Here is a 25,762-nt window from a genome sequence, read left to right as displayed (position 1 = left end):
ACATCCTCCCACATCTAATCCCTTGTATTGAGCTGCTGTCTGGTTTGTGATCAGAAACTTTTTATATATGTTGAATAATCAAATGGAAGTGCATTGTCTCCATCTTTAAAGAACCACAAAATGTTTTAATTGTCTTTCAAGTAAATAGTGATGTAGTTAAACAAGAAAATGCATCTTCCTAACCATCTTCTTTACAGCAGAAATGATAATAAAACTGTGTTTATTCTAGCACTAACATAGCTTTCTCTTCATTTTAAAAGGTGCTCTTTACTTAAAGTTCTTCCCAGTTTGAATGATTGCTTAATGTAGAAAACATAAAGTCTGATGCAGAAAATGCAGATGAAAGAATGATTAAAAAAGCACAGCCAGGAAAGCGTTGCAGCATTTTGTCAAACTCAGATTCAAAAAATTGATTTAGGTCAGCAAAAAAGCCACAACTAGGTTAATGTAAGTATATTCAGCATTTTGATATGCCTTTCTGTGCTCCTAAATATGAGAATATGAATCCATCAGAATCCCATTAAGGTGAAAAGTTGCTAAAATATCTATTCAGTTTTTCTTTACTTAATTAATTCATGCCTTGTGACACCTTTTAAAAAACAACAGTCCTCAAAATGTACCAGATGGATTTAGCGTCTTTCTCAAGGCTTCATAAAACAAAGCACTAGGTAAGGTTTTTAAATTAACCACCTGCTTTACTCTCCCATTAAACTAATGGGCCTAAAAACAGCTTAATTGTGCCTGGATTGCACTCACTGTGTTTAAGACTATATCAGTTGTTTCATGACATTACTTTGCATTGCAAGGATGCTGTCTACTATTGTAGACATATATGCATGAGGAAATTCATAACTGTATTATCAAAGACGTGTCTTTACTTAAGTAGTCTTCTGTAGGTGTGAAAGTGCCCATGTGCTCTTACCATGTGTGCAAGTGTAACTCCTTTCCTTGCATGCCTCACCACATGGATTAAGTGTCTGAACAGAGCCTAAGTGTTCACCTCACTCAGGAGATGCACACGAGTTCTTATTTGAAGTGCTGTAAAACAAAGTGGGAAAGTGTTTGCTTAGAAGACTTGAGACACATTTGCTAGATCTCTGCTTTCCTGCACTAGACTGTTCCTTATTGTAAAGAAAAGGTAATAGGCAGAATTTCAGTTGTGTGATGTTGTCGGCAATGGTAATCTGGTCATAGGAGAATAGCATACAATTCTGAGGTGATGAGGTAGCCTATCATTCTGACTGAAACAAATGGTGTTGATTTATAATGGAAAGGGGAAGCTGTCTGGTTAAGATAGACCAGTTGTGTCGTATCTATCAGTTAATTGTTCTTTTACATTATGAGAAATGTTAAGACACATTTTAGTTTCTGAAATGGGCCAGCATTATCGATTTAGTTTTCATATGTTTGTCCAATGCTTCTGAAAAGAATCCACAGAGACTAACAAAGCTGAATAGACATGCATGGGACTGCACTGTAAACAGTCAAAAACAACAATACTGAGAACCATAATAAAAAATAGTGCCATTCCACAAAGAAAATGGAAACCATAGAAGAGCTGCCATTATAATGAGTTAAGACTACTTGACCATCTAGCTCGTATTGATGACCTGTCCCACTTTCTAGAGTTTCAGACAGCATCCTTCCTCACCTCTACCTGCAGATTCCAAGAATTGAACTTGGAACACTTTACATGAAAACATGAGTTCTCACTTTCTCTAATTTCCTGATGGTGTGGTATATTTTTTTAAAATATGGAAAACAAAATTCATATAATAAAATCACATGTGACCCCCCTTCTATGTGTACCTAAACCAATCTCTGTTTCATGTAAATTAAGTGTCATGTAGCATGATCCTATGTTTAATTGAAATAAGCCCTCAGGTCATGCAGCAGTGCTTGCTCCCAGATAAGAGTGCATAAGATTGCAGCCTTAATGCAACATGCCTAATGAACAGCATAAAAACTAAGCAAGCTTCTTGTCTGTTTGACATCTCACTAAGTTATGAGGCCCTGTAGGTATGACCTCAAGTATGTAAACTGCCAAAGGTAATCATTGCTAGGTTTCCTAATCCATGTTTCATACACTAGAGCTGCTCAATTAAATTGTGTTGTTCCTGCTTTCAAATTCACTATGCCTTGCCTACCTATGTTTAAGAATTATGTGCTTTTAAAAAATTAATTACTCTGTCTGTCAGTTAATCTTTTCACACTTAGTTGTAAGTAGCTATGCTAAAATGCACTTCCGTTTCAGTGTTTTGGCTTTCAACAGGCTCTTGTACAGATGCCTGGAAATAAAAGACACTAATGGAAGTTGAAACCCTTTTAAACAGTTATAGTTTAAACAGATGAAAATGGCATAAAGCTTATAAAAGGAAATATAACTGAAGAATATAAACATTAAAACTCTTTATGGAGTAAAAGGCCTTTTGCAAACTAGACTGGAACAATAATGATATTAAAGTATATGTCAATTTATATAGCATTACTTGATGCTTCTTTGAATATGTACTTGTCACATCTTTTACTTTTCTTTATACGATACATATATTATTATTATTATTTTTAAAAAACAAATCCAAAATGCTTTGTTTGTGAAGCAAGATAATATCTCACCATCTTTCAAGTAAAAAGCACAACATAGTAAACAATATTCAACTTTAAAGTTTGTCAGATTTCCATAGGTATAATAAAAAATATCCAGTTCACTTAAAGTAATATTGCTTCTTTACATAATGATATAATTAATGTTGAATAATATGTATATTAAACTGAAATGTTAGAGTCCAGCATCACCTCTTGTCTTATTCTTGAATGTTGATGCGAATCATTCTCTCAGAACTATTTCGTATAGCAAAATTACCTGAAAGCTATATCCAGCCCTCAAGAGGTTTGGTTCTTTGCAAATCTAGAATAGTACAAAAATTGAACTTGGGGCCTTTACATTAGAAAATAACTAGGCTTGTAATTCTAGAGATTCACGTGAGTGAAACCAGCTTTACAGCTCTACAGTATTGTATCACTCAGTAATGTGATCTGCAATACATGAGAAGTAGAGAGGCAGCAGAAGCGCTCCCTAGATAAGAAAGAGATTGATTGATGAAATATTCTGTGTTAAAGCATCTTCTGTCTACATTTGGGATGTTTTCAGTTGAAATTGCATCACTTAATATGTTTTCTAATATACTTTCTAGTGAATTTTAACAACTTTAATGCAAACTGACTTTCATTTCAAAGTAACATCCCACGTCTGCGTTCCGCTTATAAAGTTCCTCTGTTTGACAGATAAACCTACTCCATTTTCCATCTCTAGTCGTTAGAAGGCAGAGATAAGTGGAGCAATGCCATATCTTATTAACTGTTTAGTGAAAATCTGTATACTACACACAGACTTTTTTGCAACAGTGTTGCAAAAATAATAATACCGATTTGTTGTGGTTAATGCTTGATCTTGACAAATAATGAATAAATCACTACTCCATGTTTTTCCAAAGGCAGACTCTTTTTGGTTGTGCAACAGCCTTTATGGAATTCTCGTCCTAAATGTAGCCTGACTGACCCAACTTTTATCACTGTTTGGCAGCATTTGAAGCTAGCTTTGCAGGAAAGCTTTGGAAATCCAAAGTTGCTACTGATTTTGCTTTGCACATGAAAGTGATATAAAATGCTGTTAGTTTATTCTTGCTCTGCTGGTTTATATAATTTATGTGATTCTCAAGTGTCTTCCTGGTTATTTTAGTTTTTAATATTTTGTGTTTATTATTTATAAGCCACACATTGGCTCCTTCAGACAGAAAGTGAAAGGTACATAAATAACTAATTAACAGGTATGGTGTTTTTTGAGGGCGGAGTGGATAAACAGGCACAGTGACACATTATACCTTATTAAGACGAACCCAAGATTACATGCCATTAATTTGACATGTAAAATGAAAAGAGTAATATTCTAGTCACTTTGGTGAAATAGTGCTATATGCACATTTTAAAACCTACAATTTCAAAATCAACGTATATGTTTTATAGTTTTATAGAATAGGTGCTACTCTGTATATTAGAATATTTCAGCATATTTCAATCAGGAAGCTTAATTTTGTGAAATTTCTCAGGTCTCAGTTGTTTCTGTTTATGGCTGTAATCTCTAACTAAAGGAGAATTTTGTATCTATTGGCCCCATTGAGGGTCTCAGCTGGTCACATGTCCAGCTTGGAAATAAATTGTTCCAAATTGGCATTTGCGCCTGATATCCTTGAAACTTGTGGGGCTTTTGCTCTCCCCAGGGAGGCTTTGTCCCTGACCTTTGGCGAATTATACAGTCTCTGGTCTTTTAAACTGCAGGGTGGTTATTGTTTTTGTTTCTTATGATGGGCAGCGTAACTAAAATTTATATGGGGGAAAGTTTGATGAGTCATTATTCTAAAACCAATAGATGCTTTTTAACATTTCCCCCCCTCCCAAAAGTGAATTCTCTGCAGAGTGCTGTACAGCTCCAGTGTTGGTATCTAAGAAGCTGGATGAAGCTAAGTAGTGATCACCGTTAGTGCACATGAATATGGAGTTCTAAACGCTACTGAAGGAGAGGAACCAGGAAAAACGGACAGATCCTTTGAACCAAGAAGCCATTAACATCACAGAGCAAAATAACTTCTGTATAACTGGTGTAAAACAAATAAGCAGGTCCTCATTCATTATGGCTGAAAGACGGAGTGCTCCTGGCCACACTCAGGCTATGTCCGTTAACTCTTTCGTGACAGTGTCTGGAATGGGGAAGAACGAAGAACACAGACAAGAGGACATTATTCAATATTCCCTTAATCACAATGAGGAAGCAAGATAACTTATCAGGTCTACAGAGAAACACGTTTCAGCAAGCAAATCATGGAAAGCAATGGAGGAAGTGATCCCTTATCTTCAACATTTTGACAGTTCACAAAAGTAAGATTCAAAGGTCAAAACACTTTATTATGGAAACATAACCATATCACTGTTAATCTTAATGCGGATAAGGGCATGACTGATTCCATGTACCAGATGATCTTTCAGAAATAATCATAATTCTATAAAGTGATTGTCAAACTTACTTTCCCCTCAGTTTATATATTTTTATCTTAATAGTAATAAAAATACTTTTGCTCCAGTACTCAGTAAATAATTAGGAAGGATTGTTATGTCTATTTTACCAGCACAACCTCATGATCTGCAAGCACAGAAGCAACGACTCTGAGCTAGGGCATCACTTCAGGGTCCTTGCTTCTACATAGGACACAGCCATTTATTTATTTTTTGCTGTAGACAGTCATTTCATAAAGTCACTGAAAATCCCAAAGGTGGGTATGTGTGGCATGTGTCACTGCTGGTAGTGTCTTCTTCAAATGCTGTGCTAAAAGGTTTTGCAGAAATGTGGAGCTAGTTTTGTATGGAAAACTGATGTACCGAGAGATGATAATAAACTGTTTCAGTATGGTCTTCTCAAGTTTTAGAATAATAGGATTTACTGTATCAGTTTAAAGAACACCATTCATAACTACATGCTGTGTGATTATCTATAGCTTATATTAAATAACAGATATTCTTATCTATAGAATCTGGTTGCCTGCAAATCAACTTGGATTTCCTTTCAGGAATCTGTTTAACTTCTCTTCATCTAGTTTGTAGGTGTTGTTGCTCTCTCTGATAATCAATTCACCTTAAATCAACCTAGACTCATTCTCTCACAGGTTATCTTTATAACTGTCAAAAGTTATATGCTATTTTACGTGAAACGGGTGAAGCGAAGTATCATTTTAAATGATAGTGTTAAATAGTGTTAAACTAAGCAAAGTAAGTATTTACAGATATATAATCTGGACAACATATTCCAAGCCTCAAGCATTCCATTATTGAAAGCATACCCAATTAGCATTTGTTCAGTTGTCAGACAATCTCACTGCTTTGTGCGTTTACCATAATAAAACCTGTCCATTTTAGAAATCAGTGGGCTTTGAAAATGGGTTAGGGATAGGCAGTACTATGGTTACAATAAGTCTTCCCAAGGCTTTTCTCTGAGTTTACAACAGGACCTGTGTTGTTGCCATGTGGTAACTCATCTATAAACGATTATTTTTTGTGTGGGAAGGAAAGCAGTGAGCCTTGGTACCTTTATGTAGCTTAAAATTACAGACCCACTTACCATGTTATGGCTGCTTTAAATTCCCCATTCTGTGGCTATCACCATATATATTTCTGAACACATGATGAACAGACAATTGCCATGTCCCATAAGAACTTGCAGATTAGAGAGAAAGATGTGTGGGTCTGCTTAGGTCACCCTGTGGCTAGACAGTGCATACAAATGTCCAAGCATGCAATTAGTTCTTCCATACACACAGTTTAGAGTGGCATGACAAGTGTTTTTATTATTTTCCTATAATAAATATCATTTTTGAACTAACTTGTTAAAGTCTAGTTTTTTAAGACTAAAAGATTAAACTTACACACCCAGAAGGATATAATGGCTGGTGATATACATTTTTAATATTTGATTAGGCTTGCCATACATCAGTAAAATTCCTGGCATGTCCTGGTTTTTGGGTGTAAAAATGGCATCAGCAGGGAATTGGCAAAATGCCAGGAAAACCCAGAATGTATGCCAATGAGATGTATGCCAATGAGATGAGAAAAGCAGTGGAAAACAGCTCAAAAAGCTGTTTTGGGTGGAGGTTTCCCCAGGAAAGCTCAACAATTTGGGTTTATTTCCCCCCAAAAAGCTGAACAATTTTTGTGGTCTTCCTAACAAAAGCTCAACCTATACCCTATATTTCAAAAATAATTTGATGCAACTGATGGCATGAACTCTCAGTCACTTGTGCTTAATTGTCATTTATTGCTTTAAATATTATTATTGGGAAAATACAAAAAATACTAAAGCTTGTCTAATTCTGTGATTCTGCACTTTACACTTAGATTTCCTACATGGCAATGCCTTGCTTATGTTTATTATTGTTTTTATAAGTTGCCTCTTATAATAAATTCTTTAGGCACTTTTACAAAATAAATAACGTATAAAACATAGTAGGAATCATTGAATCATAGAACTGTAGAGTTGGAAGCTATCCCAAAGGTCATCTAGTCTAACCCCCTGCAATGCAGGAATTTCACCACATGGTCCCCCATCCAGTTTGAAACCTTACTGGGCTCTGCTTAGCTTTGCAAATGTCCTAGCAGTGTTATTGCTGTATTACTAATAAAAACACACCTACAGTTAAAATATCTGATAAGCTTACAAGACAAACCATCATAAAAAACCTAATCAGGCACTTCCATTTCTATGATCCGTTAATATTGTTGTCAGTAGTTTCTACCTTGCATTGGATGTTTTGTCCAAAACAAAAAAAATATGTATTCTCAGGCTGTACTATAACCCTCATAGGTGGTGTATGTATGGTAATTTCTGCAGATGCCACCAACCCTGCCAATTTTTCTAAAAAGCAGTTATTTTTGAGCAGGTTTAAGATGTATAATGTATAAGATTTCTGTGGTATCATGCTATTAGTCATTCTCCTTCTCAGCCTGAAGGGCTCATGCTTGTCTTCATGAATGCTTTCTTTGTTGCTTTTCTAGTCACACCTCACACCATTAAGTGAGCTATATGGTCTTACTGTATCAGTAATCTGTATATGCTTGCTAATAGAAACTACCCAGACTTCAGCTGGCTGGTGAAATTTCATTCCTTGGCAAAGAGAAGTCATGTCATGTGCTTCCTTTTTTCCATCTAACTGCACATTGACATATTTGCGTTAAGTGATACATGAATAATTTGTTGTTGTTGTTAGGACCAAAAAGTGCCATAGAAAAACATCATTCAACGCCACGCCCCCCACATTGTGATAATGTGTCTCCAACAAACCCAAACCACCATACATGATATAATTCCCTCCCTTTCCACTACCCTGAAATTTTGTATGAGTAATTCAGTATGTGCATATGAAATATAATAGAACAGAATTCATGTGCCACATCAGACATAATATCCACCATGCTGACAGACACATGGCCCAAGGACTTAAATGTGGCTATTTTCTGGTAGAAACAAAATGCTATGTGCACAGAAAGTCCAGTTTTCCATGTGCAAATCTGCTGTTGCAGCATATGACTGTGGGTATATTCCTAATTGTGAAATAATTTTCATTACAATATCAGACATCATGTAGATTTCCACTCTTATTATAATAAATTACATAGAAACCTCATGAAATAAGTGTGGATCATATTATGGCTCTGGACAAAATAATGTTAAAATAGAATGCATTTGGATAATCTGGCCATTTTGCCTCATCCTCCCTTTTCGCTCCTGCTGCTGCTCTGCATGAAGAATCTTCTGCCACCAAATTTATTTTTTCACCCCCACCCCACTGCCAATTAGAAATAGTTTTGTTCACAGCAGGAAGTGCATAGGACTGAGCTAAATATTTCCTTCTTTATGTTATTCCTTAGTTATTTTGTCAGTCATTGTATCATCTTCAGCTGTTGTTCTTTATTACTCCAAAACAAATCGAAAATTCTTTCTAGTAGCACCTTAGAGACCAGTTTGGTCTCTAAGGTGCTACTAGAAAGAATTTTCGATTTTGTTTTGACTATGGCAGACCAACACGGCTACCCACCTGTAACATTTATTACTCCAGTTTTCCTAATAATAATAACCATAACAACAATATAAACAACCATAATTCTCCATATTGTAGTGGTTTATCCATCAGTTTTCCTCTGCATTTTGTGTTGCATGTAAATGGTGGGTGGTGAAACAATTTTTTAAACTTCCAAAATCATTTGCTGTCCTTGGCACTGGTCACAACTGCTGAGTACAGTATGTTATTTTTCTGATATTCTAGCTTGGCAGCCACAGTTTATCCAATCACACTGGCGAAGCTACTGTGTTCGTAAAAGATAAATTTCTATACATGCAACATCTGGCTGCAACTGTGATCCAGTCTTATTGGCGAGGCTACTATACCAGAAAAAATATTCTCAGCCAAAAGAAGGGAAGATCATCATGATTCCATGGTCAAGCATAAAGCTGCTACTAAGCTTCAGGTCAGTCTGCAGTCTTTTGGAATGTATGCCCAACTCTTTCACATAAGCTTGGGCCACCACACAACCTCAAAAAACATAAAGGCAAACAGAATCAAGCACTGGACATTACCTCAATCCACCAAGCAAACTTTCTTTGGTTCTAAAATGCAAGCAACTAAAAATATGCATTTTCACCTTAAATATACAATAAAACGAAAAGGTACAATAAAATGTAAAGATACAATTTCACCATATATGTATGGACATCAGTGGTTGGGGGAGCCCTCTCCTATTACCTACTAGGGGCTCCTCAGTAGTTTTCCATGGGGGGCAACCTGATCTAAGACTAGACATCACTAACATAGAGAAACACAAAAACAGAAGGAAGTATTGTAGTCCTTTAATAAGTAAAGCCCTATTCAGGCATATTATACCTGTCCTTGTTTTCCTCCAACAGTGCAAATACAGGAACTCCGTATCCCTGATGATTGGTTTATGCAGGCTAGGACTGCTGGGAAATGGACCCCTGTAGAATCTGGAGGGCCAGGACCATGAGTTGCCCATTCCTCTGTAGGGCTTGCTTTTGAAAAGTTGTTCCATTACGTGAAGGGTGGTGGGACTCAAAATAGTGACTGGGAGCCACATGCCTGATAACTAAATGTAACTTCCTATTCAGTGCTACATGCTGGGGAGGACAGGGCTGACTGTTGATGCAAATGTGTTGCTGGATTCAATAGCCTTGCGGGCTGATCTAGGGAAGGGGGGGGTATAGCTCAGTGGTAGAGCATATGCTTTGCACACAAAAGTCTCACGTTCAGCCCTCAAGCATCTCCAGTTAGGAACAGGAAAGTGTATAAAACACTGGAGAACTGATGCCAGTATAAAACACTGGAGAACTGATGCCAGTCAGTATGGACAAGACAGCTAGATGGGGCAATGTGTCTGAATTGGTACAAGGCAGTTTCTTTTAAGTTTGCAATTGAGAGATCAATCATGCTTTGTTCAGCTGTTGTTGGACTCCAATTTCCAGAAGCCCTAGAACTCAAAGATAGTGGGAGCTGTAGTCCAACAGCATCTGGAAGGTCACTTATCCACCCCTGCTTTAGACAATCAAGTTTGCATTACTGGTTGCTGGCACTATATGATTAAAAGGGCTACTTGCACTGATTTAGTTCCACTGAATTTCAGTGACATTTCACTAGTGTTAAGAATTTTGTGAATCATTACCTTATGTTGCAAATAAAAATGTCATCCTGCTTTCTAGCCTTAAAACAACCTTTTAATTTTTTTTTTAAATCTTTTTGTGTGTGGGGGGGGGGGAGATAAATTAATGTTGAAACAAGAACTTCAAACTATCTAAAACCCAGAATGTGTGTGATGAAATCCACCTGGTTCCAAAAGTGAAGAAGAGAGAAGAAGAGAAGAAGAGAATAGAAGAAGAAGAAAAGAAGAAGAAGAAGAGGTTTGGATTTGATATTCTGCTTTATCACTACCCTAGGATCTCAAAGCAACTAACATTCTCCTTTCCTTCCTCCCCCCACAACAAACACTCGTGAGGTGAGTGAGGCTGAGAGACTTCAAGAATTGACTAGCCCAAGGTTCACTCAGCAGCTCATGTTGAGGAGCGAGAAGACGCGAACCCGTTCACCAGTTTACAAGTCCACCGCTCTTAACCACTACATGACACTGGTGTCATTTTTTTTATATTTCCCCTGGATTCTGAATGTGAGCTTTCAGAAGGACCAAAATCAAATGCACAGCCCCAAACTTAGTAAAGCACTACAGCTAAGCAGGAACAACAGAATTTCTACTTAGGGTTTCATTGTTAGTACTATTTAACAATATGTCATGATGCAATTAATATGCCCGAACAGATAAAGTATCATTATTTATATGCTATTTTTATACAGATTTAGGGAGGAGGCAACAGTAGTTCCTATTTTCAGTTATGCAACTGCATGTTCTCAAATTCGAGCCACATAATGTGTTTAATGTTATCTCCTTTATTACAAGCCATTATGTTGTTCGCTTATTAGTGGTTCTCTTCATGCCTTCCTCCCTTTCAAGTTTTTTTGTGGGTTTGTTTTGTTCTTTGTCCTTTCCCTTCTCATAACTTTCTCCCATAAATTAAATTCTTCCTTTAAAAAAAATAGTCTAGAGATTGCTAGTGAAGGTGAAAATGATTGGGCTAAGTTAATTGCTGATAGGTCTGCATACATTGTCAGGTGTAATCAGTGGAATTTTTTATTTAAGTGTGTTTTTATTTTTGTGAAAGTTAACACTGTAATTCTTTTCGTATATCTTCTTCCCCTAAGCTTATAGGTAGGTCCTGAAGGGATTGTCAAATAATTATTAGTTGACCTTGGTTTGTAGTTGAGAGGGTTTTAGGATTCCATTCTGCTTACTCGAGCCAAACCTCCAGAGTATTCTGAGCTCTAGACATATGCTGATATTTAATTTGTCTTGTAGTTTTAAATGTCACATAAGTTCAAAAAAACAGATCATTGAGCTATTACAGAAAAAAGAACTACATGTTTTATCTTCCTAATGGGATAACAGAGAATCTGGATTTGGATTTGATCTATGGCCTCATATAACATGCTTTACATTTTTGTTTAGGCACTCTGGAAAGGTTTCCGTCTGCGAAAGAAACTGGCCAGTGCTTTGGCAGCTGTTAAAACTGATGAAGCTGATGATGACTATAGCGAAATAGATGTGGATGACTTTATTTTGATGAAGTAGTGAGTTGTTTAATATTTTTAGTTATATTTTAAGTTATTTATTGGTGCTTAATTGGTGCAGGTGCTAAAAATATGATTTAAATGTAAGAAGAAATGTATTGGTTTTAAAAGTTTTGTCTTCTGGCAAATAACTGGAAAACAAATCAGATTTCATGTACTTGTTTTAGTTTACTTTTCATTTTCTTTATTTTTATTTGCAAAATGTATACTGTCCTCGGCTTTTTGACAAAAATCCTTCAAAAAGTGGTTTACATTATTTTAACATACATCCTGTTGGTAATTTTTGTGCTTTATTAGTTTCGTGCCCTATAAACTGTTCATTGCCAATCGTGCTAATATTGTGACTCTTTTCATGGAATGCTGAGCAGTACAGCAGAATACCCATGTGTAAATAGGCACATATAGAAAAGCTGCTGTTTTTTAAATGAAATCTTTTTAGCATCTCAATACTTCAGTTTTGCATGTATACATTCACTGCAGTTTTGAAATTTTAATATTTGGGGTTAGGAGTGCTTCTGTAGATACAGCCCCTTTTGTTTATTATTCCATTTTTAAGCAATATAGTCTGCTTTATTTACAAGAAAATATATATTGAACTATGGAGGATAACCGGTCTGATAGTTGTTTTACAAGCAACAATGATAAAATTAACAAATTCTACTAAGCAGACTAAAACAAAGAAGTAATTGAATTCTCATAATTTAACTCTCCTGTCTCCTTAGACATGAATGAATATAATTGCCTTCTAAATTAAAAAGTTTAAGGTGAAAGAAAGCGGAATCTTGCAAAGGTCAGAATATTTATGTGATCAAACTAATATGAGCGTTCAGATGGAATAGATTTAAATTGCTATAAATTATTCTGATTAGGAAGGATAGTAAACACATGGTTCCCTCCCCCCAAAAGAAACTGTTTAGGGAATTGCTTATTAATACAATAATGATCAACACAGCTAATATTTCAGTTTTAATATAAATAGAATATTTATGCAACATTGATAATATTTTTCTAGTATAACTAGAATTATAGCTAGGTAGCTACAATGGAGTATAAATCAAAAATTCAAAACTACTGCCTGTCTCGCCCCTTCCCTAGATGACAACCTTTCCCAGCAACAGAGCACGCTTAATATGGGATTCTTCTCCCACTGGTGTTAATTGTATAGTCAGTGATAAGAGTGGCATTCAAACTCACAGCTAATTCACAGTGATGGAGACTGACTAGAGGTAGCAAACAAAGGAGTTTGGCTGATTGCCTGTCCATGTAAAAAACATTGTACAAAGCTAATATAATGATAACATCTCAAAATCTGGCTACTGATCATGTATACTATTTCCTGCCCTTCACCAGCAGGTTCCATAGTGGGTTGTAACAATTTAAAATTCAGTACTAAAAAAATTAAAAGAAAAGACAGTCACAGGAATATGATGGAGCCTTAAAACACACATATCAGGTGTCAAAGGTCACAGTAAACAGCATTCCCCTAAAACTAAAAAGTAAAGGTGGCAGTCAAACCTCTGTGCAGAATTCCTGGTCACTGCCACCCAAACCTCTGAAGGAGGCAGAACAAGGAAAAGGGCCTCCTCTGCAGATATTAACACCCAAGAGGCTCTGTAGAGAAGTCATTTCACAATTAACTGTCCTGAATTCCTTTTCTAGACATTGATTAAAAAGACCCTTCAAAGACAGGGTTTTTTGTATTTGGATGGGAAAGAAGTATACATATAACTAGATTGGGGGGGGGGGATACTCATGTCTAATTTAGGAGGGCTGGATCTCTGTCCCTTAAGATGACTCTAACTCGCAGCAGCCTCAACTAGCACGGCCAATGCTCAGGGACAATGGCTGCTGTAGTCCAGCAACATCTGAAGGACCACAGGTTCCCCACCTCTGGCTGAATTACTTTTTTTATGCTGTGACTACATTTCATTCTAATTAATCTATTCCTTAGAGCCATTTTAAACCAACTCTTTCATTGGGGTTATCAGCCTTCTTTTTCATACTGTGAAATTAGTGTAATTAGTGTAATAATTAGGTGCCCAGATATATCCAAGTTATTTCTGTATTGGTACCTAAATTTTAAACCCCTTTCCATTTTAATTCATGTGAATTTTACTTGCAAGATTCAGGCATGTTTTCCATGCATTTGTTGCAATATCAGTTATTTGAGTATCTCTGGTGGCCTTTCCTTTCTTCACAATATATCATTGGTGTTGGGTGCTTGAAACCCACTGGGTTTAACCATTTGACTTGTTCTTACCATACAGTTGTTCCCTGGTTGGAATAAGGGGAAATTATCAGAACCTGTTCAGCTCACCTTATGCTCATGGTAGAATATATGTATACATTGCAGAGGTGCTTTGAGATGAACCCTCAGAAAGTAACTCACAAACCACTTCTGTAATATCTGAAGGGTGGCTAAGATATTAACTAATTTATTATAATCCCCGCTAAGAGTCTGTGATGACTTGTGCTTCAATTTTATTTCCTTTTCGTACCTCATGATTTCAGCCTCTGAGAAAGGGCCAGTAAAATGTGCTCTTCTTAAATTTCTCCATCCTGTTGTCTGCCATCAATTACAGAGCATTTAACCCTATTGTAAATCCATCATAACGTATACCCTTTTTAAAAAAATCATGACATTTATGATGTCTTTATATACAATATGAGGTAAACTGGGACCTAGTTAATCTTTTACAGCACACAGCCTTCAGGCTTTATTTTAGCCACTTCCAAAGAATCAGGAACTTGGAGAGTCCTTTTCTCACTAAAGTGCTTGGACAGCCATGTGCCAAGAATGTGTTAATTCTGTCAGCACTGACTTCCAAAGTGCTTTCTTTGTGAATCGGAGCCATCAGTGCAGCTGAGATCATACTGGACACATCTATCAATCCCTTTCAAAGGACCAGTGCAGGGAAGTGATGTGTTGATTTTCACTTTCCTTCTTGTGTAGGAGAAAGGTTACTTGAAATAGATATGTGTATTTTATTCTGTTTTAATATTAAAATTCAGAAAAGCAGTACTAAAAATAAACTAGGGGTTTTTTGTAGTAAAAAGCAGAAGAATGGCAAATACATGTTTCCCACCAATTTCATCTTTGTGCCTTCTTACCTCCAAAACAGTTCAGAAGCCTATTGAATGGCATCTAAGGCTGCAACCATAACCCCACTGTCTGAATAGGCATTGTTAGAATTGTGTTGTAAATGTTACCCGATTTTTATTTGTTTGTTTATTTTTGCATCTGGTTAATGAAAGAATATGTAAGATCTAATAGGTCTTGTTGGGGAGACTGGGATGCTGCAATTTCCCCAGATATATACTGTAAAGGGAAAACACGGTGTTTCTTCACATATTTTACACACACACATCATAAGAACCCTGCTGGATCATACCTCTGGATGATCAGATGCCTATGGGAAGCCTAAAAGCATTGATGTGATGATACAAAATGCTATTGGTTGTGCTTTCAGTTTTTTTATTATTATTAAATGAAATACCCTGCACACATAGGCAGATGAATATAGACATTCCCCTGTTTCTTGGTGAGCAAGAAGGGAACTTCTATGAGTTTCCAACAACTCTACATACACTGCCTATAGACTGCAGTCATCAGATCACTTCATAGCTTTAAATTAGAGGAGAGAATTGAGATGACATAGGGACGGCTCAGTTGTCCGTGAACATGGGATACGTGAAGCTCCTGCTTGTTTGAACCAGAGACTGTATTTCTTTTTGCAGGTAGGAACTGCCTTCTCCATGCTGAGAAGGGGAAAGACCTATTTACCCAGGTTCCTGCGTTTGACAAGGCAATCAATATGCCTCTGAATTCCAGTTCCTCAGAATTACTAGCGGAAGAGTGTTACACTCAGGTCCTGCTTCTCAGGCCCAGATTAATAGACTCTAAGGTCTTAAAATATTTTGGTGCCCCCATATATATCTAATTCAAAATAGATACAATAATGAACTGTGATAGATAGATAGATAGATAGATAGATAGATAGATAGACAGATAGATAGATAGATAGATATTCAAAACAAAATAAAAGCTACAGTAAGATGGAAAATAAAGTTTATTTTGGTATATTTACATAAATAGTGTTTATTTTTGTTCAGCTGCACCATATGGTTCATGGTAAATCCAGCAATGGAAAATTTCTGTGATGCTCCCCTTCCCTTGATGCCCTAACTACATGCTTATTTTGCTTGTGGTTAATCCAGCCCTGCTGCTTCTGAGATTCCTGTAGGCATTTGGCTGAACACTATGAGAACAGGAGGCTGGACTAGATGAGCCATTGCATGATCCATCAAGTCTATTCTTATGTTCAAATAAGAGGTGCACTCCTCATTAGTATTGTGTGTACTTCTGATTCTATAGATTTTAAGAATGTTTCATTCTGTTTTAATTATTGCTTTTTCTATGTTTTAGTCATTTCTATTGTAACTGTGAGCCACCAGGGAAAAAGTGGGATATAAATACAGTACCAGAATCATAATCATAATTTGATTATTTTCTTTTACATTTTTAGTGTATGTATGTTTTTAACTCTGTGTACCATATTGTTTTCTTATTTTTGATATAAATCACCCTTCACTGGAAGGAGTCTAGGGTGATGTACGACTAAATAAATAAATGTAAAGATAGTATCAGCAAATTGGCGAGGTTTTTCCCACTCCTGTCATCAGGAAAGTGCAGACTTAGTTCTTCTCTTCATGTTTATAAGAAGCCTTTACCTGAGCAGCAAGTTCTCTACACATGCATTCTCACTTTTCCTCTGTTGATCTTGATTATCTGAAGGAGAATTGTCTTCATGGAGTAGCTAACTTGGCTTTTCATCCCACAAGAAATAGATTTGTCCACAGTTTGGGTAGCTTAGCTCAGGAGTAGCATGAAGATGATGAAGTAAGATTATGAACCAGATCAAAAATGCATTCAAGAACATAGCCGTCAACTTTTCCCTTTTCTTGCGAGGAATCCTATTCGGAATAAGGGAATTTCCCTTAAAAAAGGGAAAAGTTAACAACTATGTTCAAGAATGAAGGGAGTAGTGGCAGAGCTCCTTGGCTGGATAGGTATATTCAAGAAAGTATGCAGTTTATATTACACACAATATTCCTCTCTCCTCCATGGAGCTCAGAGAAGCATATAGGGGATATTATTTGTCTAAGACCACCCAGTGAGTTTTATAGCCATAAAAGCAGGGATTGGACTTCAGACATCTTACATCCTCATCCAACTTATTCTAGTCACACGCAACACTGGCTTTGAGGTTTAGAGTTTGTGAACGTCTAATTGTGAATAACAGAGCTGTGCTATATGTACTTGACATTTGCAAATTTCAGGTTTGGTGTTTTTGTACCCAAATAGAAAAGGTATATATGCTGGGAGGGCACCTGTGGAAATGTGTGTATATATGTGTGTGTACATGCACATATGGAGTTATGGCTAGCTAAGCAAGAACTTGTCATAGTTCCGTAAGGATCATCTAGTCTAACTCCCTTAGATGCAGGAACCACAGTAAAATAATCCCTAACAGATGGCCGTCAAACTTCTGTTTAAAAACCTCCAATGAAAGAGAGTCCACCATATTTAAATGTAATCGATTCCACTGTCAAACAACACTTACAGTCAGAAAGTTCTTCCTAATGTTTAGTCAGAATCTCCCTTACATTTAGAATCCATTTGTTCAGGTCCTACCCTGCAGCAGCAGAAAACCAGCTCACTCCATTATCCATTTGACAGGCCTTCAGATATTTAAGGTGGCTCGGCCCTCTCTTCTCCAGGCTAAACATACTCAGCTCCCTCAACCATTCCTCATAAGATGTGGTTTCAAGACCCTTTATCATCTTGGTTGCCCTCCTCTGCACATGTTGCAGCTTGTCAATATCCTTCTTAAACTGTGGTGCCTAGAACTGGATTGAGTATTCCAGGTAGGTTCTGACCAACACAGAATAGACTATTACTTCCCTTGATCTGGACACTGTACTTCTGTTGATGCAGCCTACAATTGCATTAGCTTTTTTTCTTTTGCTAGTACATCACACTGCTGACTTGTGTTAAGCTTTTGGTCTGCTAAGACTCATAGATCACAAATTACTTTTGATAGTTTTGGTCCAGTTCTTCAATCCGTTAACGTCATCTTGAATCGTGCATCTATATTCTGAGGTATTAGCAACCCCTCTCAGTTTCCTATTTAAAGCTTAAATCTCTTTAACTTTGCTATTGCTTAGCTTGCATCATGAACTGAACTAGAGAAAACCCATATTTTGTTGAAGGAAATCCTTATCAACTTTTCCCGTGGCAGATCGAGAGGCCCTGTGAGTCTGTTCTCCAAAATTGCATGGAAAGGGACTCTGTGCAATCAGCATTCATGTAGAAGCCCCAGCATGTGTAGAGGCTTATATGTATATACAGAGGAGAAGGATTTGAACTGCTCCCTCATTGTGCTATTTCCACACTGGTTCCTAGTCACTGGGAACCATGTTTTTCAGGATGCATTAAAATGTGCATGCACACGAAAGCTCATACCAAGAACAAATTTAGTTGGTCTCCAATGTGCTACTGGAAGGAATTTTTTATTTTATTTTGTTTTGACTATGGCAGACCAACATGGCTACCTACCTGTAACTGGTACTTTAGGGAAAGTTGAACAATTTCTGTCTAGTTGTTTGTTTGTTTGTTTGTTTGTTTGTTTGTTTTAAAAAAGATAAGTCAATCCAAATCTATCCCTACTTCCAGAACCAACCTTTGTGATATTCACAATTGTAAATCTCAAGTAGTAAGGCTTGAAAAATCCTAATTTAAAAAATACTAGTGGCTTCAGAATTACGTGGAACCGTATAGCTAAGGCTGATGATCCAAAAATCATGTAGCCTTTGTTAAAATATGAGTTCTAAAAATCAGTTTAGTTTTTGACCAGCATCCAAAATGTAATGTCTTTCAAAACAGGTGAAATATGACTCTATCCCTTTACTTTTCATTAAGGGGAAGTAACCTAGTAGTCCCTCTTTTCACCAACATGGGTTGTTCTTAAATAGGTCAATATAGAATTTCGGTAATCCTATCTTCTGGTATCCAAAAGCTCGGATAATCATCTCAGAGAAATAAATGCAACCTAGCAGTAGTGCATAATTGGGTGAAAGATGTTGTAGCCACACCATTTAGAGGCTTTTTATGTGGGAGGGAAAGGTGTTAAATCAAAATGAAACATCAAAATTTTGCTGACATAGAAACAGCCTCAGCTCCTGAGAGCAGGTACACATGCTCTATTCAGCACACCCATTTTTTGTGGATACACTGGTGTTCCTCACAGCATATGCCTAAAGTGTTTAAAATTTCAATTCTCTCTCTCTCTGCCCCGCCCACGCCCCCCATGTGAATGAATTAACAACATGTTTTGGCATTTTTGATACAGTTGCTGCTAATCTTTCCATTTGTGTGCTCTTTCTCAAACACACCTATCTCACACGTCTTGCTACCCAAAAAAAGGAAGTGGGTCGGGGGGGGGACAAAAGAGGAAAAAATAATGGTGATAATGATAATCATCTTCATCATCATCATCATCATGATACTATGTAGGAAAAGGAAAATTCAAAATAGATAAATTCTCTGAAACTTTCAATGAACAAAGCACAATTAATTCCGTGCAATGATAGACTACCTGTACTTTTTCTCTCCTTCTTTCAGGTGACCTTAGTCTGTAACTGATTTTATAATCACTACTGGTTTTAAAATACTTTTTGACGCAGTGAATACCTATAGTAATTCAAGCAGAGGAGAAATGGGTTACAGGGAGGAGAATGACAATCTCCGTTCTTCCCTTTCTCCCCATGTGCCAGTGCTGGGCATCCTACTCTGAGCTGCCTCACTAAAAGGTTACTCCTTGAGAGAAGCAGCACATTGTTAGGATGCAACAAATCCTTTCAGCCTCAGAATCCTCCAGATTAAGTGTGTTTATATCATGATCTCGCCCCATTGCCTTCCTCCTCCAAGTAGAAGTTGGTCCTTGGACCACCTCCTTGGGGACTTGGTGAATATGTTTTGGAAGCAGAAGTGAAGAGACAAGATGTGGTGAAGAGAAGATGCAAGGAATCAAGGGAAGGGAGGTGAGCTGGATTACTTAAGAGACCTAGGAAAAGGAATGTGGTATGGAGGCAGCAGGGACTTGAAGAAACGGGACAGAGACGACTACAGACAGAGGCAAGGGAGCGAAGAAGGAAGCAAGGGTCAAGGAAAAGGGTGGTTGGGCAAATGCATCCAGGAACATTTCTGTACAAATTTTCAGCATTTGTCTGGCATGTTCCTATAATGGCAATTACAGAGAGTAAGAGGACGTTCTGTATGCTTCAATAGTGTGTTTGGTGGTGCAACAGCAACCTTTTGCAGGCAGAGTTTGTCTGCCAGTTGGAAAGATTAGCTCTGCAATTCCAGATGTTGCAAAAATTCCATTTGCATTTAAAAATCAAATGTACAGAAGGCAGCTTTCTGGGTTTAATTCTGACTCTTCTGAATAGCACTTTGAAACAATTTAGTGCAGATTATTCCCATTGGAATTATTATGGAGGAAATAAAATGATATAAATTAATCCAAAACTTCTTTTTAGCTTCATCGTGACTGACGTACAGGTGACTATTATATTAGAATAGAATGGCCCAGAATCACTGAAAGTAGCATGCAACATGGTCAAAATGGTGCTTTATAGAAGTTATCAAAACGAAACTGATATTATCCCTGCACTATTGACTTCATTGGTTTGTTGTTGTTTTAAACCAGGCTGTCATAGAGAAAGAATGGCCAGCTTTGGATTCCACCCGCTTCCTTTCACAAACACTGCTATTCTCAGACCAATTGCCCTCGCCAAAGGTAACATGTCACGGAAACTTTCTTTGTATTTGGCCTTTGTTCATTCCTTAAGAATCTCGCTACACTTGGTGTGATTAATATTGCAATTTATTGACTGAAAAAACATAATTACTTTTAGAAGCCTCTGACTTCCTCCTCATCCCCAGATGTAATTTTTCATGTTGCTTTTCTTTCATTTGCTTAATTCCCCCCCCTTTATTTTTGGATTTCTTTCAACACTTTACTTCACAGTAGCAATATATATATATGATGATGTGGCTCAGCTGCACATTTGGCAGTGGATTAAAAATTGCTAGTTGACACAACGCTTTCAAAAACACTGAAGCCTGCAATATATGGCAACAGCTGAAGATTTTCAGAGCAGCTAAAGATCATTGAACTGTAATGTCTGTTAGCTATTTGATAAACTTTGAAGTTTCAGCTTTCTTTATGTTATGTTTAATTCTCTTTGTTATATGCAATGTGTTTTCAACAGTATTTGTACTAACAATAAGATAGAGAATGGTCATAAATGGCAGACAGTAGTGCTTAATTAATGTTAATTTTTCACTAATTGGAGGAATTAAATGCAAGCCTTACACTCTAGTCCTAAGCATGCTTCCTTCAGAGTGATTTCACTGATTTCAAGTAGGATTCCTCTCCAATTAAATGTGTTTAAGTTCAAGGTGCCAGCCATGCTTTCAGGAATGTAGTTTTAATTTGAATTTCAAACTGCTTCCAGATCATAACCTGCTCACGTCTTAGGTACATTGAGGTGGTTAAGTGCATTCCAGATTATTGCAAAATGACTGGATCTTGTTAAAGTCTGTGGCTGTGATCCAACTAAACAAAATGTGTGCATGGGGGAGAGCTGTGCACACAGACGGCTGTTTCTTTGAAGTTTCCACCAAGGATGCTTATGCTGCAACAAAGACCAGCTTTTTGCTTTAAAATGCATCTTCCCTTTGCAAGATGCAGCTGTGGTTGAAACCTCAAACAAACCTCCGACCTCACAGGGTTCTTTCCTGTGCATATATCTTACTTGGGCACAGCCTATGAGTGCAGTCTGTGTAAAATAAAAAAGGATGGTCTGCATATTGCTATTCTCATGGAATTATACTTTTGTTTACTAATTTTCCTTGTCTGATTATAATTCAACATGGCTTGTCACATAGGTCCATCATACCATGTAGAGTTTCATTCACCAGCACTAGATATTCCTGAAAACATCATTCATTCACTGAGAAAAAAAATTATGTGAAAATTTTCTATTTCTCTGTATTTTGTAATGCAGTGTACTTCTAGGCCAAATCGAAGGTGCTGGATTTATCTTTTGAAAGCACTTCATGGCGTGAGGGCCATATATTTCAGAAGTCATCTCTCCTTATATCAGCACTCAGGCCAATTATATTTCTCAGATCAGCCCTGCATTTTCTGTGGGGAGTGAGAAACTGTGCTTGAAGCAAAGACTTTACACCAATTGTTCAAAAATCTGAGTTGTCTCATAAAAAGCACCAAGGCTCTTCTTTTGGTTGCCAGGTGTTATGACTTGCATCTGTCAAATTCCGAAAGCAAGTAGAAGTTGTTTTCTTCAATCATGTTTTTCTTTGTTTTAGGCCACTTCTAGACTGTTGCTGTTATGTGGATTGGATCCAATTGCATGCTAGCAAATTTAGGTTGCACAATTAAAGTAAATTAAAGTAGAATCCTGTCCCGTTTCACCACTTGAGGTGAAATGGAGAAGTCCTCACTCCCACCCATGCTGAAGCCTTGCTTACTGGGGTTGCAAAGCTGCGCCTTCTGGATTCCAGTGAGATCTCACCGGAACGCAGAAGTTGCAACTGCTTCTCCTTGTTTGTCTGGTGGTAGCAGTGGGGGGCCAACCGGGCACCCACCCCCATGCCACCATGAGAGAAGTGAGGAGGAGAAGCAGCAGCAAGATCTTGTGAGAGCTCCACGAGATCCCATGAGATTTTGCCAGAAGCTGCTGCTGCCTCACTTCTCGTCTCCTCACTTCTCTTGTGGCGACAGCAGGGGGGAGAGGTGCCCACAGGGGCACTGCCCCTTAGGATTCCACCATTTGAGACAGCTGCCTCAGTCCACCTCATGGAAGGGCTGGTCCTGCTCTTGCACAGCACCAAAAAAGTGAGAATTTTTGCAATATGGAAAGTTATAGGAAATTGTACTAGCAAGTGAGATAACAATTGCTTGATGTGACATCATATGACCTCCCCACAAGCTACCAGAATGAATGTGGATGCTGTATAACTTCCCTGCAAATTTTGTGCAAACAAATCAGGATAAAAGTTCAATGAGCAGATCATTAGAAAACAATCTTAGTGTTTTATTATGCATTGAGCATTTATTAATTTTCTTGTAGACTGCATTGAGGCTAAGGAAAACTCTCCTATAAATGTTGATGGCTCTGATTATATAGCACATGCCTTACTTCTGAGTAGGCATGTATACTATTGCTTTATAAATGTGTAAACTAGCCCTTTTATGTTATTGTCCAAGCAGAAGTAAGAGAACTATTTGTTTAAACATTTTTCTTCCTCTCTTTAAAAGTATAATGAACCTACAGGATGTGGAGACAATTCATATCATTTAAAGTGGCTTCCACATAAAACTCGGCAGCTTAAGGAAAGACCCACATCTTTCTTGTCAGAAAGCAGTCAGATTAGTAACAGGTAAGTAAATAAATAGCTTTTAATGTTGCTTTCTGTAACTAAGAGAGCAATTAGAATTTCTTGTTGCTGTTTTGCTATTTTTAATTCATGTGATTAAGTATTCAGCACATGTGCTTGGCACTAAAATAACGCAAATCAACTGCAAACAGTAGCTCTTTAATGAGCCAGTGTTTGTTCATTAATTTTTTTAAAAAAGCATAAAATTAAATGCTATAAACTGAAGTCATAAAATAAAAAAGTAAAGTATGAAGTAGACATTAAAATGCAGATATCTGCTAGATAAGGGCAGAAGGATTTCTTACAGCTCTGCATTCCTTTGTAGAAAAATCTTGAAATACGCTTTGAGTAATTGGAGTGTAAACATTTCATGTGGAAGTCTGACTTTTATTACTCTCCAAGATAAAGTTGCTGGTATATTAAAATAGATTTTATTTCTGGGTTTCAGAAGGCTTAGGTGCTTGGTAGCACTATAAAAAACTGTGGGGACTTACTTCTGTTACTGGGCTAACTTTCAAGAACTTTTGTTTGTCTTCCTCAGGTCAGAGAAGAGCACTCTCTCACAGCTCTCTGACCTGAAACTCCCCCAAAGGTCACCACAAAGATCAGAAAAAGAAGAAAAAATTTCAGAAGAATGGTATTTTCAGTTTATCATACTTCCACTTTTAATGGTAACTGTATTTATCAGGACTTGCTCATTTAGGTGAAAGCTAAGTTAGTGGCTGTCACAGCTAATCTGAAACATTTGTGCTGGTGTGTCCTGTAACTTTGTATACCATTCTTGGATCATGATGGACACCATGTTAGATTTTCTGAGACTGAATCAGCATAAGTGATGGTAATAAGAACATAATGTGCAGTTGTTGGCAATGAGAATGGTTTTATTGAATCAAGTTGGTCCATAGTAATACATTTATGAAATATGGTTTGTGTATCCCCGAGATCAGTTGCCCGTTCAGCAGTCAGTGTTGAATGTAATCTTGAGCAATTATGCATGCACCTTTCTTGTTAATTTTAGTGGGCTAACATTAGTGGAACCATACAGAGGACTACAGCCCATGCCAAGCTCTTCACACATACTTTATTTGTAATATGTGCTTTGCTGTTGTAATATATAGAATCCGAACAGCCCTGCATGTGGTCTGCACATTTAATTCAACATTTTATGTCCATCCCCTTCTCACATGTCCTTTGCTGTTCCTGAATTTCACCCCTCAGTGTCAAAATGCCCTCAAAGACTAATATTCAATGTGATGCAAGGGTTGCAATGTGATATGAGGAAAACTGACAACTCTTCTGGGTATGCACAGGAATGGCTTTCCATGTACCTTCCTGTATATTCAGTAAATGCATATTTCTTGTTGCCTTATGACTAAAAATCACCTTTCTTTTAGGGGTTTTAAAGACATTTCTACTGCACAGTTGATGCTAAAGAGAGCACATAAAATGAAAGCAAAGAAATCTAATAAGCTTGGTAAGTAAACATTCCTGTTGAACTATGTGATAGAAGTTACATGTCAAAAATAAATCTGGTCTATTGATCTACAGCTGGAAAGAGGCCCTCACCTCTTAAAAGCATTGAAGTATATTGAAAAGTTGACACACCCAAAACTGATTGATGTTAATGGGATTGCTACTTAAGTATCATTGATTTCAAAGTAACTTGCACTTCTATGCACTTATGTGTCAGGTAACAGAATTATTTTGATTTTATCAGCCTTAATTTTGTTTATAATGTAGACATATTCATTTCATATCATCTGGAAATATATGTTGACAATGGTTGCTCTAGATTGTTTATAAGGCAATTCTCGATTTTGTGATTTTTTTTTAAATTGAAAACATTGAAATGCCAGTAATGTTGACTTCTAATTTCAAATTATTAATGATGCCAGTTTGATATTTTGAATGCTATTGGAAGCTCCCTTGCAGATGTTTTGATGTATCATCAGTGTTGAATTTTGTGTGGCAAAATCAAGTGTGCCTTTAAGAAATGCAATTTAAAATCTTAAGCATGTGCATGTGACTAAGGAAAAGAAAATGGAGAGAGTCCCCAAAGAGTACATGCAAGTCCAGAGGTTCTCATGGCCTCCCACCCTGTTCTATCAAAATATCCAGAATATCTGGTGTCCAGCTGAATTTTTCACATACGTACATCTTGGTGGCCTACATATCATTTGTAATTAATGGAACCCATTAGAGTGTATCATCTTTTCTCCATATGTGGTCTGCTTTATGTTACTTATGATTAATCCGTTCCTAAATGGTTGTTTCCTAAAGCATATCAAAGTCTGCTATCCATTCTTTAGTTGTATATAAAGGACTTCTTGATGTTCTAATATTAACAAGGTTGGGGAAATGAGTGTTTGTACATTTGCTTTCTAAAAAGTGTTAATTTCACAACTAACTGAGAATATAATCAGTTTATAAACAGAGGGCTAATCTGGTA

At 37.1% G+C, this 25,762-nt stretch overlaps 1 protein-coding gene across 1 annotated transcript in view; it reads left to right on the top strand.

Annotated features, from left to right (window-relative positions):
* Window positions 1-25,762, top strand: part of LRRIQ1 (leucine rich repeats and IQ motif containing 1) — a 95,933-nt gene that overhangs the window by 28,431 nt on the left and 41,740 nt on the right. Inside the window, 14 exon segments of the mRNA XM_033162655.1 lie at window positions 261-294; window positions 297-371; window positions 373-417; window positions 419-447; window positions 4,508-4,535; window positions 4,537-4,581; window positions 4,583-4,831; window positions 8,865-9,014; window positions 9,016-9,066; window positions 11,665-11,790; window positions 20,558-20,647; window positions 23,195-23,316; window positions 23,855-23,950; window positions 24,708-24,787. Coding sequence (XP_033018546.1) covers window positions 261-294; window positions 297-371; window positions 373-417; window positions 419-447; window positions 4,508-4,535; window positions 4,537-4,581; window positions 4,583-4,831; window positions 8,865-9,014; window positions 9,016-9,066; window positions 11,665-11,790; window positions 20,558-20,647; window positions 23,195-23,316; window positions 23,855-23,950; window positions 24,708-24,787 — 1,220 coding nt within the window.

This window comes from Lacerta agilis, chromosome 10 (genome assembly GCF_009819535.1).
Source record: "Lacerta agilis isolate rLacAgi1 chromosome 10, rLacAgi1.pri, whole genome shotgun sequence".
Lineage (NCBI taxonomy): Eukaryota > Metazoa > Chordata > Lepidosauria > Squamata > Lacertidae > Lacerta > Lacerta agilis.
Note: the sequence above shows the minus strand (reverse complement) of the source record. Positions and strands in the feature narration are given on the sequence as shown.